At 44.8% G+C, this 15,637-nt stretch overlaps 1 protein-coding gene across 10 annotated transcripts in view; it reads right to left on the bottom strand.

Moving 5' to 3' along the window:
• NCAM1 (neural cell adhesion molecule 1) overlaps positions 1 to 15,637 on the bottom strand; it is a 325,922-nt gene that overhangs the window by 17,915 nt on the left and 292,370 nt on the right. For 8 of the 10 annotated variants that reach the window (XM_082626835.1, XM_082626842.1, XM_082626838.1 and 5 more), the window contains one exon: positions 853 to 977. In XM_082626835.1, the coding sequence (XP_082482961.1) occupies positions 853 to 977 (125 nt within the window). Of the gene's footprint in view, positions 1 to 852; positions 978 to 12,888; positions 12,931 to 14,525; positions 14,574 to 15,637 lie in introns of all 10 variants that reach the window. The other 2 variants (XM_082626844.1, XM_082626836.1) reach the window with 2 other exon arrangements.

The following is a 15,637-nucleotide window of genomic DNA, read 5'->3' as shown; positions in this document are numbered from 1 at the left end:
CGGACAGCAGGGTGACAAGAGCTCAGGTGGGCTGCACGAGCCCTGGGGGTGGGGTGAGGGAAGGAGCTGCTTTAGGACCTGAGGCAGCCCAGGCCGGGGGCTAAGGACCCCGTCTCTTCAGGCACACAGACCTGGATTCAAACCGTGGCTGCCTGGCTGTATGAGTCATGCCGTCACTGACTGCATAAGCCTCACTTACTTCCTCTGTAAAGTGGGGATAATCATTAAGACCAACTTCGTAGGGTTCTTGGGGAGAAGAAAATGCATGTGATCATGGGCCTGCATGCCTGGCCTATGATACACACTTTATCCAAGTGTGATGATCAGATATCAGTATGTTATTTGCAAAAAGTACTGGGTGATGGTAAGATAACTTTGTAGAAAAATGTAGGAAGCAGAAAAATCAGTCATGGTATGGATTTGTCATCACCAAAATCATTTTAGAGGTTTTAAAATGGTCTCAGTGTGTTTATCCATGCTATACGTAGCACAGAGGACCATATTCAATATCCTATGATAAACCATAATGGAAAAGAGTATTAGAAAAAGAATGTACATATATGTATACTGCAGTCACTTTGCTGTACAGAAGTAATGAACACAACACTGTAAATCAACTGTATTTCAATTAAAAAATATAAAATAGGGGACTGAAAAAAAAATGGTTTCAGTGTAGACATGACCTAAAGGCTGCAAGTCAATCTTGGAATGTAAAACCCTAACCTGGACCCAGGAGCCACCTGCCAGGCACAGAGGCCGCCCCTGCCCCCCTGAGCTTTGCACGCTGTTGCTCCAAGAAGGCAGGTGTCAGGGTTGCGGGGTGGTATGAAGCCTGGGAAGGAGGCCACTCACCGCTCGGTACTTGACCAGGTAGTGTCGGATCGGGGAGCCGCCGTCATCCTGCTTGATCAGGTTCACCTTAATAGAGTTTCCATCCTCTCCCATCTGCCCTTCGAGCTTAGGTGCACTGGGTTCCCCTGAAACAGCCACGTAATTCACATGACATTTTCATCCACAAAATGAAAATCCAATCCATCAGAATGGGAGGTAGTGATGGGCTGGGGCTGGCCTCTTGCTTTCTCAGCAATTCAAATAGTTAAAAAGCAATACATATAAAACTCTGAATTCCAGTTGGATGCCTCAGACTTAGCCCAAACTGAGAATGCCTTTTGGGAATGTTCTGGGAAACCGCCCTCCCTACTAGCATAGTTCTTTTACCATTTTAGAGCGAAGTGTTTTTTTTTTTTTTTTTCTGTCACGTGCTTGTATGTTCTTTTAGCTGCTCTTATAACTGTAGATTTAACTTTTATGAACCTGGTACATTTTGAGGAACAGCCTGAAATATGGGAAAATGTAAGCATTTAAGGAGAAAACTTACACCCATCAAATAATTTTTCAAAGCAGCCCAGTTATTTTTCCCTGGATATACGATTCATCCCAGCGGTCTAATCCCTAACTGGGGTGGAATGATGCTGCATTCTTGTGACCATCTTTGCATGAATTAAATTTTATTACTTAGATTCATTAAAAAAATAACGAGTTTCCAGTTGTGATTAAGTAAAGCACGGGTTGCTGTAGGCAAATTTCTTGTAAGTATACTGCATTTGCGGCTCAACAGCCTGAGTGATAATCCTTGGTACCTTGTATTAATGGAACGATCATTAAAGTCTTTTTATTTGTGAGAAGAGCGAGGGAAATATGTCTTTAGCATTTCTCAGCAGAAAAAAGTCAATGTTTCTCTCTCTTCCTTGCAGTAGAACTCTGAATCCAAGGTCGACAAGAAAGATGAGCTTGTATGTGACAAACTACCAGGGCTGGGATGGTTCTTCAGGAAGATGCCGATTTACTTTAAGAGAAACTATTTCATTAGTATATGTTGAAAGCAATGAGATGAGAGAACATCTGTTATAAAAAGTTAAAATGAAGATTTAAAACACTTGGGAACCCTGTACTTCCTGTGGAAAGCATCTCTGTATCTATATCATGACCTCAGGCAGAAAATTGGGAGAGCCTATAAAACAGTTACCTTCTGGGTGGATGGTCCTCGCTTGTTCTCTGGAAGACAGAATCACAGACATGGGATAGGAGAGCCAGGGGAGGCTTGTCACCTGGCTTTGGGCCTCATCGCCCACCGTGTACCTTTGGTAATTTAATGAGAAGGCTGCTGGTAAGGTCAGTCCAGCCCACCGTCCTCACTCAGCTACTCTGAGAACCTACAGTGGCCGAGTGTCCTACTTTTCCCTTTGAGACAAGGAGGAACCAGAGACAAAGCTAACGAGAGCCCTGCTACTCGGCCTGGGTCGGCAGCACACACACCACCTGCAAGCTCAATTAACAGGATCGCAAGGCGATCTTGGTGCACACGTACTAGTCATGGGGACACATAAAAGCAACAACAGGGAGGCTGTGTAATCTTAATGTCTGAGGGATAAAGTATTTAGGAAAATTTGTGCTTATTATTTGTTTTCTTCAATCAGTAATTAAGGAAAAAGAAAAACAAAAGATAAATGGGCTTCAGGCGAAGACCTGTCCTGCTTTTACGCCACTATCTAGCCACCAGCGCCAACTATTCAGTGGAAAATACTTAGAGATTTGGTTTAGATAATGTCAAGGTGCGTACGCTTCTCAAATTCTTTTGGACCACTCTAAGTCTTAGATGATATTTCAATTATGTCTTATACCATTAGAGATATCCAGTGCCAAAAAGAAATTCAAAGTGGAGTATATTTTAGAGTAGGGAAGGAGGTCTGTGTAGATTCAACAATGCTGAACAATGGAATAGGAGATGCAGTAGAACTTTACAAATTCTACTCTCTTGCTCAGTTAGAGTGACCACCTCGTCCTGGTTAGCCTGTGACTTTCCAGGCATTAGCACTGCAAGTCCTTTACCACGGACAAACCCTTAGTCCCAGGTGAAACGGGATGTTGGTGACCCTGGACTGAATGAAGACTTACATTCATCATTACAACTTTCTGTATTCAGAATTGCAACACTGACTCTGGGATTAATGGTCTCTTTGCCTTAAGAAGCAGGGAAGGAGGTGGCATCCGCGGTCCTTCCAATACACCCACCAGGCAAGGACCTTGTCCTTCCCCAGAGGCCTCCTAGGAAGGGAGATAGAGATTATTCCACCGGGGCTGCTCTGTCTGTACCTTCCTTACTATTTTCTCTCAGATTTGAGCCATATGGCTCTCCAAGGCTGAATCAATACCGCAAAACACTGAACCCTGCTTTGGGGGGAGTGTCTACTTAGAAGAGGGGCTTTCTCCAATGTTGTGAAGCTCCCTTTAGAACTGAATGCTAAGGATGCCACAGTGGAGCTCAGGGGGTCTAGTGCCTTGGCTAGGTCACTGCCTCAGTCTCCACATTTGCAAAATACTAGATGCTCCCGAGGGCTTCTCCTCACTCTGATATCACCATGACACTGTGACAGTTACTGGGCTAGGATGAGCTGTCAAGAACACCTTGGCTATTTTCATGAGGCTGTAAAACACAGAACCCCAAATCTAGGATGTTCAGTCAATTTTAGGGAGATGCACCTCAAGATCAACAATTCCATAGCACTTAGGCACAGAGAAGCCCATTTTTTTCCTACAATTTAAAAAAAGTTATCTCAAAAAATTCCTGTCTTTGAAAAACAGACCCCAAGAGTCTTCAAAGACATATGAACAAAAATCTAGCCAAGGAATCCCTGCAAAAACCAAGAGCCCTGATGAAGGTGCTGTCCTATTTTTGGATTTGTTTCAAAAAAAATATAGCGGGAATCACAGAGCAACCACTAAAAATTATACCATAGTTCGAACATAATTCTAACATTTATAGACGTTAGAACACTATAATTTGCCACCATTTTAGCTGAGTGACTACCACGTAACTCTGATGTGTATTGCTTTCTCATAGAATTTAGAGTATTTTATATCATATCATTTAGAGTACTTTAAAGATAATGTATTCATCAAATGCACATTCAGTACATACTAAGTACTGGGTAGTCCATTAGGCTTTCGAGTTTCAAAGGTGATTAAGACAAGATTTTGTTTGCCAAATGAAATAACTTAGTTACTCAAGTATTATTCAATTTTTTGCATGGTGGGGCCCTTGTACAGAAATCTAACACTTCCTATGACAGTATTTCCAAAGGATGATCCTATTCAACTAATATCATAGAGATCTGGACCAACGTTATGGCCATGCAACTTGTTTTAAGTACATACAGATGTGGAAAGAGCAATATTTGTTTAATCAATTGTCTTACTCAAATGTTTATTGACAGCCAATTTTTTTAAAGATTAGAAATGGGGTTAAAGAAACGATTTCCTAAGCTCTCTGCAGAAAGAATGTTCCAGTCACGCCTGAGGAGGGAGGGGGCTGACACCAAAGAAACGGGCCTGGCATTCAGGAGGCTTGCTGCTTTATTGAACACATTAAGAGAGGAAATTATTTAGAGGGTCCCAGCCTACACTCTGTTCTGAGATGGCTGCTCTGATTGAAATCATTGTGGGTAATTTCAGCAAAACCAATATTGTAATTATTTGTAAATGTTGGTTTGCAATTCAGCAGCAATCGGCAGGTGGCTTCAAGAAAACCCCTAGGGTTAATTATACCTTCTGAGTTTAGCTTCAGCCATGAGTCAAATTTTTTCCCCTAAATATTTTATGTAAAGACTAAAACAGTGGTATTCGTAAAAATAAACCTTGTCAATAACAAATATGAAATATCAGGCAGTTCTGGTATTTTCTAGAAGAATGTAAATTGTGTACGCAAGAAAAAAAAAAAAAGAATGTACCAGAGAGACCGCATACAGTCAAAAGTATTACTGGCAGGTCCTATAAATTCCCCTTAGAAACCGTAATTGAAATGTGTATTTCTGGCCATGTAGATTGCAGGTTCTTCTTTGTAATTATGGTGCTACTGGCCCTAAAATCAGAGTCAGCTTCATGTCTTTCTCCTCGTCAGCAGAAGCCCTGGGATCAGAAGACTACTGCTGGATATCTGAATTCCACAACAAAAATTCTAGCAAACCCAGGGCCTTTGAACAGCAACTATGAATTCTGGAAGGAAAACAATATTCTACTTCTCACTCAAAAAGCCCAAGGACCAAGAGTTGTGTGTTCTGAATGAAATGCTGAGGGGCCAATAGGCTGAGACAGGCTGGACCTGGGTTCTGTCTTCACCCACTTTGTTTTCTCTCCCATCAGGACCCACACAGGGTTTGGTGCATCTGAGAAGAACCCAATGATGGTTGTAGAGCCTGCATTAGAATCTTTTACTACCAAAAAGGATTGCCTGGCATTAAAAATACTGTTTGTTCTGTTTCTCCTAATGCCTGTTCCCCTTTACTGATTATTTCTTATAAGCAATTTGAAACTGTTCTAAAAAGTCCAAAATGTATGATTAAGCTGTTCTGATATGACGCTTGTTTGATGTTCCCAATTCAAGAACATTTAAAATTACATCAAGAAGTTCGAAGCTTGATCGGTCCTTATGGGATCAGCAAATTACCAAAGGGAATCAGGACTTAGTTATTAGACCACCAACTCTCCTTCCTCAGACCAGCCTCTTAGCCCTAATGTCAAACAGACGAATGTGACCTATGCCACACACACTCCTGGACCCTCAACATCTCCCTGATGCCGCTTTGGCAGCCTACCTGGCTATTCTAGTCTAAGGTGGTTTTCCAGTACTCCCAAACAGCAGCCTGCAGTGCTTGGACTGGCATCCATTTGTCTCGAGCATCGCTCCCCCAAATCAGGCCTTTGGAGTAAAGCGTTCTTTTTCTCCTGAGCACTTGTCTCTTAACTGTTAAGGATTTGCTGGGCTAGCATGACCTGACTTTTTGCCATCCTAGTCCCTGGCTCTGGGGAGTGCTGGGGTACAGAACAAGCGGGTATGGGCGTGGCCAGGTCCCCCACTTCTACAGAGAAAGGATGCTTGGCTCTCTGTGGCCAGGCTCATGGAGGCATCCAGTACACAAATCTTCCCAGCGTGAGTTTTCTTGGGAATTGTGAATGGGAGTGCATGCTGGTGGGGGAGGCCTGGCAGCACTGGGGATGAGTTAAACAGCAACAAATGAACTCCGACAGACCGAACCACAAAAGTACCAATTCCCTTCTCGTGGGTGTCATGAAAACACCAACAGGTTCATTGATCAATTATCTTTGTTTTATCATCCTAAAAAGAAAATACGACCACGAAGGTATGGCTTGTGGTTATGGGGGCTGATCCAGGCTGAGGAAGTTAAGACAGAAATAACTGGCGTCACCAACAATTAACTTGGCTCCTGCCTCCGAGGTCACAAGGTGGGTGCGTGAACATCTCCAACACTATTTCATGAACGTGAGATTCGTTATTAAAAGTATGAGGCTCCTGGGAGGTTTTAGCCCTCATACTGGTAAACCCTAGGGAAATGGGCACTTTCTGAACCCCGCGGTCCCTGCCCACAGGATTCGGGCTGATATACATCACTGCCTTGGTCTCTTCACGCTAGCTTTCTATCCTGGTAACCACCAGTGCTGGGAATCCTTAGGAATAAAGGCAATTAGAGCAGAACCCCTGGTGAAAAGTCTATGTCGACCTGCCAAAGACCGTGGCAATCCAGACACACAGCTGTAAAAAATAAAGGAGGGGGCGGTGGAAGGGATGGTTAGTGATGTTTTCGATCTAAGAAGGAAGAGTGGGTGTTAAAGAGTTTAGTTCATCAGAATCAGCATTTCCTAGTACAAGTCAGTGTCAGTAGCTAAAGAAAAAAAGATCATTATAAATGGGTGGGGAGGGATCCATGCTCAAACATGCAGCACACGAACAGGGGGGTGCAGGGGGCATCTCATCACATGCATGCTGCTGGGAAGGGCGTCCCATTTATGCAGAGTCCTCGGTAGCTGATGGAGGCATGGAGGAAGCGGGACCCGCAGCTTTGTGATGTCATGATACCAGAAATAAACTTTGGCACCAGGCTCTCAAATTTACACTTCCAACAAACCCATGCCTGTGCCCTTGGGTCAGGTGTCTGAGCTTCCCTGCCATGGACCCCTCCCTGCAGAGCTCTGTGGGCTCAGGGACCAGGTGGCCCTGGGCGGTGCTCAATGCCTGTGTTCACCTCCCTTCTTCTGGATGGAAACTGGAGGTGCACGGACACCTGGCATACGTCAATCACATCGTAGGCAATTTTGCGGGGGGGCGGGGAGGGCGGAGGGTAGTGGACACTGGATTTAATCTATTGTGGGCATACAACCAACCCACTGTTCACTTAAACCCTCTTCATGAGGCTTAGCTCACCTGAAACCCTTACTAATGCCCAGAGGAGCCATCCCTAACTAAGATTTATTTTTCTCCTCTGTCAATTTTATTTGCTCCAGCCTCTCCACTCTCTTCAATGTTATTATTAAAGGCCATTTCCTGCTGCTTGTTGCTCATCTGAGTAACCGTCCTCTGCCTGCCCCCTTGCAAATGGCAGGAGAGGGGTGGTTTGATCACGCTTCGGAATTCCACAGGCACCCGAGGTGATTTTTTAGTACTGGCCAAATTTTCTACTGACAGCCAAGACCACTGCTAAGGCGTGATTCTAGGGCAACTGTGGGAAACACCTTCAAACACTTCTAGCCTTGCTTAAAGTGTCTGCAAGAGATCTCTTCTCAGAGGTGTGAATGAGCTTCTACCTTGCGCTTCATTCTGAATCACAGCATTGCACAGAAATGACCCAACTTGGTTTTACAGAAGAAACTAAGGGGTTTCAACCCAATATCTGCTTACACTTCAGCTGTCAGGGGAAAGGTTCAGCCTCTGGGCAGTCACCCCAAGTCTGAAAAGAGCTTGTCTCCCTCAGGGAAATAATGAAACCACATTTTTGTGTGTGTGGGACTTGGAGTTTATACAATCATAGGTTCCCAATGTTCTTTCTTCTGCCCTAAGACTCACAGATTAAGATAATTTTTTAAGCTGGGTCCAAGTTTTTAGCACTATAGAGGTTTCCTGCTTTGGGGACATCCCTCCTTTATTTCATACGATGTAAATGTTAAACATCTCCTTTTGGGAACAAGGATGCCTCCCATCCAAGACCCTGTCCAGGAGTCTGGCTGTAAATGGGACTAAACTGGGGCACGGAGGCCACACCCAGAGAGCTGAAGTCCTCAGAGGGGGTCAATGCGGAGGGCGAGGGGTGGCACAAACAGGGCTCACACACGTGGGGTGCACGGGACACAGGACAGACCAGGGACAGAGCACATGCGAGACGAATGGCCGATGGTTTCGTTCGTGTGGATGTGGCCCAATCAGCTCTCAGAGAAGCGAGGTCACCGGGGACCCCTCGCATGCACGGGCGCCCTGGGGGGGTTACTGGTGTTAGTTTCGCTTTTGGGATCAGTTTAGCCCGTGTGTGTCTCAGGTTGTGACGTGAACTACAAATTTTCAGTTAGTCACGCATGTGACTCCCAGGGTAGGTTTGAATGGGTGTTTGAATTTACTGGGGGAAGTGGTGAGCAGAGGCTTCCTTTACTCTTCATGGTAAATAAGAAATGTTTTTAAAAGGTGGTGACAGTCACAATATTAACTTATTATTTTGTCACTCCTGTGCGCTTAATTAGGCTATAATTTTTTTTGCCTTTGCTGCAAGGGTCAATTGTGTGCTTCTGGATTACATGGATCTCCAGTCCTGGTAATTGTCAAGTGACCTTTGCTTTGATTTTTCTTCCCTCCTGCCCGGAGTGGGAGGTGGGTCACTTGAAAAGTGACACCTCGGCCATCACAGCCAAACTGCTCTAATTCCAAATTCTTAAATCTCTCATTTCAGAAAGTCCTCAATCTGCATGAAGTTTATGAAACTCTCTCATTGGTTTTGAGCAAATACAACCTTTGGGATTGATACGTTTCTCTCTGTAGCAATGTTATGTTTTTATGGAAATGTGACATTTTAGAGCAGCTGTGGTTTGTAGAACTACAAAATTAAACAACAATGCTATAAAGCTCACTTGCAACATTGCTTTCTGGGAAATAATGTTTATGAACTATCTGGTAAAAATTCAAAGGTGCAAATTCTGCCATGGCTAAAGTGATTTTACTGTAGCCAAATTTCTTGAAGCAAACCATTAAACTGAAGGCTGTCATGGTATCAAATTGTCATGTAAAGGCTACGAAGATGATGAATTCTGGATTTGCACTGACTGAGAACAAGAGGAAATCTCTCAAATGGCTTTGCTTAGGAAATCCGAGACAGGAAGAAATGAGTGGGCCCTATGTGCCAGGCTGTGGTCCCAGATTTATTTCACTAATCAGAACAAAGAGTTTTACCTTCTGTTCACCAGCGTGGACGACATCATCAGCACCATGCAAGCCACATGACAAAGTCACATGATACGCACGCACATGATTGGTTGAAAGGAAAGTGGAGGAGATCACATGGAAAATACAAAAAAATTAAAAACTGATGTAAACAATGGGCAGGGAGAAAAATCAACAACAAAATCACAGACTAAATAAAAGGAGAAATTAAATTAAATTAGCAGCATATATAGGAAACATTGGAAGGGCAGTAAAACTGCCCGGAAATAGAAGACTAACAAATCATAAAGAGCATTTGGTTAACAACACCAATAAGCATTAGCTACAGCTGCAACACTGCATATTAATACCACGTCAAGGAGGAGCATGGAAACTTGTTTTGAAATGGGGAGGTGTCTCTGTCAGGACCCAGATGCCAAAGTCAATCCAGGAGACTGTTGAAGGAGAAGAACAAGGCAAGTTATTCTTCACAGATTCCAGAAATGTCTCGGCATCCTTGGAAAACAAGGGCAATGAAACAGAGCATGGTCATGAAGGAAGAGTCCCATGATTTTTAAGGCGCAGACCGTGTGCCCTGGAAGAACAAAATATTACATTACATTAAGGAGTCATTTCACGTTTCCTTTGGTGCAATGAGGAGGCAGGTGTGGGATGAGCGAGGGTCGGAGGATGCAGGCAGAGGAGGTGGCCAGGGATCTCATCTCACTGCCGTATTCGTCTACCCATGTTATCCTAGGGGCCACCATGAGATAACCCCAATCAAGACACATATAAAAGAAGAGGCCAGCATTTTGTTCTCTCCATCTGTGAGTCTGCTTCTTTTCTGTTAGATTCACTAGTTTGTTGTAGTTTTTAGACTCCACATATAAGTGACATCATACAGTATTTGTCTTTCTCTGTCTGACTTATTTCACTGAGCACAATGGGTACCAGTGGGGAAGAGGTACAAACTATTTGGCTTAAAATAAGCTACAAGGATAGATTATACAACACAGGGAATATAGCCAATATTTTATAATAGCTATAAATGAAGTATAACCTTTAAAAATTGTGAATCACTATATTGTATACCTGTAACTTATATAATATTGTACAGCAACTATACTTCAATGAAAAAAACAGTTAAGTAAAGAACGATGAAGTAGTATAATAAAGATTCTAACAAAATAATAAAAAAAAAAAGAGGCCAGTGCAGAAGGGAATAGGTTTCCTTCCGGAGGTTGAGACCATGGCTCTGTCAACACTAAACAGCAGACACTGAACCCCTGGCTCAATGAGCTAAGAATTTGACATTAAACACATGTTCGGGCATTTGTGGATACAGTTATCTCTTTAGACTTGTGGTGAATGGATAAGACACGAGTTTGATTTTTACAATGAAAAAAACAGCTTTCTTGTTTGCATTTGCCTATACTCCTTTTTGTCCTATGTTATATTTACATCTGATTTGTTACTGGGTGATTCTGCTTCAACAAAAGGCCTTTTGGGTTGCCCACCTTAACTTGCACAGGCTAAGGGGCATTTTGGCTATTACCCGTTGCCGCTAAGAGAGAAGGAGGGCAAAGAAGGAAGGTGAAGATACCTTTCTGCCCAAAGCACACCAGTGTTTAAAACTGATTCGAGAGAAATGCTTCAACCAAGTGACACAGTCCCTTGCCACTGTGAGCTGATAAGAGTGTTTGCTTCTCACTGTCCAACACTGCACAGGGTCTGGCACGTTCCAACCAAGGGTGCCTACAGGGATTATAGACAACTGAGCAGTTTCTCCTTTGATTTGACTTAGGCCACCTTCATTCATTCACAATTATAAATGAATCAATACACACACACAGAAGCAAAAATAAAAGACATCATTTATATTCAACCCTCCTGACTGACAGAAGATTGATGGATTTTTGGATGCTTCCAGCTACTCTGCTGTTAGTTTCACTGCAATTCACACGTGCTCCATTCTGCCTTACAGTTGAGAAATATGTTCATGCTAAATACACGCTGCTGCCCAATCGTGACTGTCTTTCCTTTATCCCAGGATCCACTTGGACCTACAATTTGGGTCAGTAGTCAAGTGGTTCAAAATAAAGAAGACTCAAACTTTCTTCTCTTTGGATGTCACTGCTCATCATTTTACCTGTGGGAAGAAATGCCTGATGTTTAAAAATTAAACCTATGTCAGGGGAGAGACACCTAATTCCTCCCTTAAGGAAAAATCTGGATCCAAGATGGTTTTCCTTCCAGAGAAGAACAACCTACAGTGAGACACCTTAAATATGACCCAAGTTGTGCAAATGCATTACGTAGCCTTTTCCCGCTATGCTCTGCACGGCACACACACTGCACTCAAGCGGCAAAGGACCAGAGCAGCGTTGTTAGCAGATGAAAGGGTGCTGTTAATTTCATTCCTTTTCCAAATGCAGAGAAACCCATCACCTGAATTAAACCCATGTGAGCGCAGCTCATTGTCGCCTGCTCTGCTCACAAAATGTAACCTCAAAAGCGTCAGGAATTAAAATTCACTGCAGCACGCACACGCAGAGAACACCAAGAAAGAGGAGCCTCAGCTATGCTCTGAAGTAGAAAAGGGAACCACTCCGTGCAACACGCAGAAACTCTTTTCTTCTCTGTTCAATTATGTATCAGAAACCCTGGCCCAGGGAGTAGAGCGGGAGCTGTACTTGGCATTCTTGCTTTCTGCCTTCTGCTCTGACTACCCTTAATGGGACGCACGTCATTTTTCCTGTGCACTCAGAAGTATTATACAATCTAAACCTCGCACACAGCTGTGGACACACACACACACACACACGTTCCGGTTGACTTGTCAGGGAGTTTAAGGCCTAACACACAAGCCCACGTCATTAGAGCGTTATAAAGACTAGCTTGGAACATGTTACAGATTGTGATGAAGTGTAACGTTTTCCGTGATGGGAAAGATGGTACAGTTTGGCCATCAGGAGATGAATTCCAGAACTTTCATCTACACTTTCAGCACACAAACTTGACAGAGCCTGGTTATGCTTTTTGAGGCCATAATTTTTCTAGCACGAGGGAGGCTAGAAGCCCCTCTCCTTCCCCGCGTGCTCGGGGCACACACTGCCACACTCTGCAGGAGGCAAAGGAGGGCGCGCTGTCAGGGAGCAGGGGCTCCCTCCTTCCTCACCCTCTCCCTTTCCCCGGGGCAGCCAGCTTCTATTCCTTCCCTCCTTGTTCTCAGTCTTTTAGCTATGCTACTTTAGCCTGTGTGTGTGTGTGTGTGTGTGTGTGTGTGTGTCGGAGGGGGAGAGACAATGAAAGCTGGGACGAGATGCTCTCCTTTTGTCTCCTCAGCATTTCTCTAATCATTTTCTGGTTTTTTAACTTGTGGGTAAATTTGGAAAAGTCCCCTTGTGCACAGAGTTTTTCTTCAAGAATCACCCCGGGTCTTTTGGTGACACTGGGTCTGCTCTCTTGGCCAGGCAGACAGCATGCTTAGGGACCCACACCAGGCAAGGAGCCTCCGTGCATGCACAACTGTTGCTTTGAGCACTCGGGGGGGAACCAGGGACAGCACTGTGACCCAGAAGTCGGCTCTGCCACAAGCAGCAGTCTGGCCCTGGGCAGCTAAGCTCTGTACTCACTAGATGGTTTGGTGCTGGTAAGGGTAGGAAGAGGCCAGGTTGCTATGGAAACATGAAGGATGGAAAGGGCACAGAAAGGTGAAAGAGGGAACGGAGATAAATTAAATTCATAAACACATATCTATATGTGTGTGTATATATTAAGGCATTATTATAAAGAAAAAAAGAGATGGTGAAGCAGGTATTCTCTCATTTCCTTCGTCCCTGATTTATCAATATGAATGTAGGTATTTTAAAGAGATCATCAGTGATTTTGCTGACAAATTATTCTCACGCAGCAAGAAGTAACATAACTCTCAGTTGTTCTTACTATGAATTCCAGCTACTACGTGTTGGGCACTGTGTTCTGTGTCTTTCATACTTAATCTTTAATTATCATCAATACCTACAGAGTAGGTAGAATCTATCCTTCCTTTGGGAGATAAGAAGTGTGAGGTTTGGAGAGGTGGGGTGACTCATTCAAGGTCATGGAGCTACATACAGGAGTAGTGGAGCGGTATTTGAACCTGGTCCCCAAACCTGAATTCCTGCTGCTACAGTCCACTGCCTGGAAAGCAGTGCGTGGGGTGGGAGGGCTTGCTTCCAAGTCAAGTAGATGCCACACAGGGCTCTGAGCTTGGGGCTTGAATCACTCCCGAGGCTCCACCCAAGGTGCAGGGCTTCTGAGGCACCAAGGGGCTAGGGTCAGCCGGGCAGCCCCACCGGCTGCACTGTCTGCTGCTCTGCGCACATGCTGGCGTGACACCCGGGTCTCGCTCAGCAGCTTGTCTCACTCTGCTCTTTCCCTTTGGAGTGCTGGGTTCATAACGCCGGACAGTGGGAGGCCCAGAGCTCTCCCTACACCCGGGGACTCAGGGGAACAAAAGGGCAGGGCAGCCGAATAAAATAAGGTGGTAAACGAGTGAGGCTCAGGCAGGGTGACAAAGCCTGAGACTGGCGACACCACGGCTGGCTTACTGGCACTGCTCCTAGGTGGGCAAACAGCTTGATAAACGCCAGGTTTGTTGTTATTTGCCGGGGGCGGGGGCATGATGACTTCTCGCGTTTTATAGAGAAGAAAAAACAAGGCTCCCTGGTAAAGGGCTCAATAATGTGCCTAAGGGCCTACGGCCAGGCACATCTGCAAGCAGACACTGTTTCTTTTCCCGCAAGTATTTACGAGAAATATATGCATTTATGGAGAAAGCAAAAGCTACAGACCTCACTGTCTAATTTCAATGTCTGAATCCAACTATGCCAGTTAAAATGAAGGGTGAAAACACAATGACCCAAACATTTCTAATGACCCTGCAGAATAGACATTTTTCTTGGGAAATTCCTTTGGCTTCTCCAAATAATCAGCCCACTATGAATCCCGAGGACAGGGCTGGGGCTGCCACAGCCTCAGGGAGCCTGTCTGCGGGGTTTTCTGTCCAGAGCCACGCTTCCCACTCGCCTCCTCTTGTGGGGAGAGCTGTCCCCCATGAATCTGAGGGGACCTGTGCCTACTTCTCATCTGCTTCTCTAAAACCCGGTGCTGCTTTCCACCAACAGAGTGGAATTATCACCTGGTAAGGGAGGTAATGTGAGGCAGACCCACTGTGGCTGGCAGAGAGCAAGCAACCTGCAGAGAGATGGATGAAGAAAATGATACTCACTATCCGGATGAGACAATGGAACAGGGGTGGAAGAGCTAGCAGGAGCCGCTGAGGAAAGAAAAATGAAGGTGAAAAAAAAAGATAAAAAAAAAAAAAAGATCATCGAGGCACACAGATACTGAAGGGAAAAATGGAAGAGGCAACCCGGGGGTGTCAGTAAGAGAAGCTGAAGCAAGTTATAAGTGGGAAGGAGAACCCCATGCGTGAGAACAGGTGGCCGGCGGCCCAGCAGAGAGCAGGGCCTCTCTGACTTCAAACCCTGAGCCTGTGCGCCTGCCAGGCCCTGCCGTTCAGGTAAGGGACTGGGCCAGGAACAGCTGCAGAGGCCTCCAACCCTGCCTGAAAACAGAGAGCCAGTGCCGCAGGACCAGCTGTCTCCATAGGATCAGGTGTCAGGAGGGAAGGGAACTTGGACCCCAGCTTAAGGTGAACCAGCAGAAAAGGGGAAAAGCACTTTGGTTTTGCCATTACCTACCTCTTCATGTGTATATATATATAGGCATATACCTACGTGGATGGCACGTATTTATAGCAGAACCTGTGTGCCTCCCTCTCTGATTTCAAGGTCCCAATGAAACAGAAACAACTATCCTCCTTAATGTTTGTGACTGGGCGAGGTAGGGATGGCTTGGCATCTGGAGGGTATGACAGCCACTGCTGCCCTCCAAACCCTATGAAATGTGATGCTCTGGCTGCTGCTGTGTGCACAGAGGGCAAAGCAAATTAACATCGAGTGGTATTCTTGCCCTCGAGAGAAAGGGAATGTTCGAGGGGCCAGGACTCACCAAGGTAATGCTAGCCAACTTTCTGCATGGAGAACCTTTAAAATGGTGCATCTGAGACATTTGGGACACTGAATGGATCTTTAGCTTTTCATTGGCCAATATTCAGAAGTTGTCCCATCAGCAATCACAAAACATAGTCCCCTTTGAGAGCTGTATAAACATTTGGAAAAACATCACTGTATCTCCAACATTGCGTTGACACGCATGGCTTTGTCTTTCTCGTACCTTCCAGATGAGGGTGCCTCATTAAACCATCGAGTACCATGTCACTGGAATCAGAGCAAGACAGGCTACTAACTCATCATGACTTGATAGCCTGGTTAGTTC

This window comes from Mesoplodon mirus (genome assembly GCF_964341445.2).
Source record: "Mesoplodon mirus genome assembly, chromosome: 7".
Classification (NCBI taxonomy): domain Eukaryota; kingdom Metazoa; phylum Chordata; class Mammalia; order Artiodactyla; family Ziphiidae; genus Mesoplodon; species Mesoplodon mirus.
This window is presented reverse-complemented; position numbering and strand designations above follow the sequence as displayed.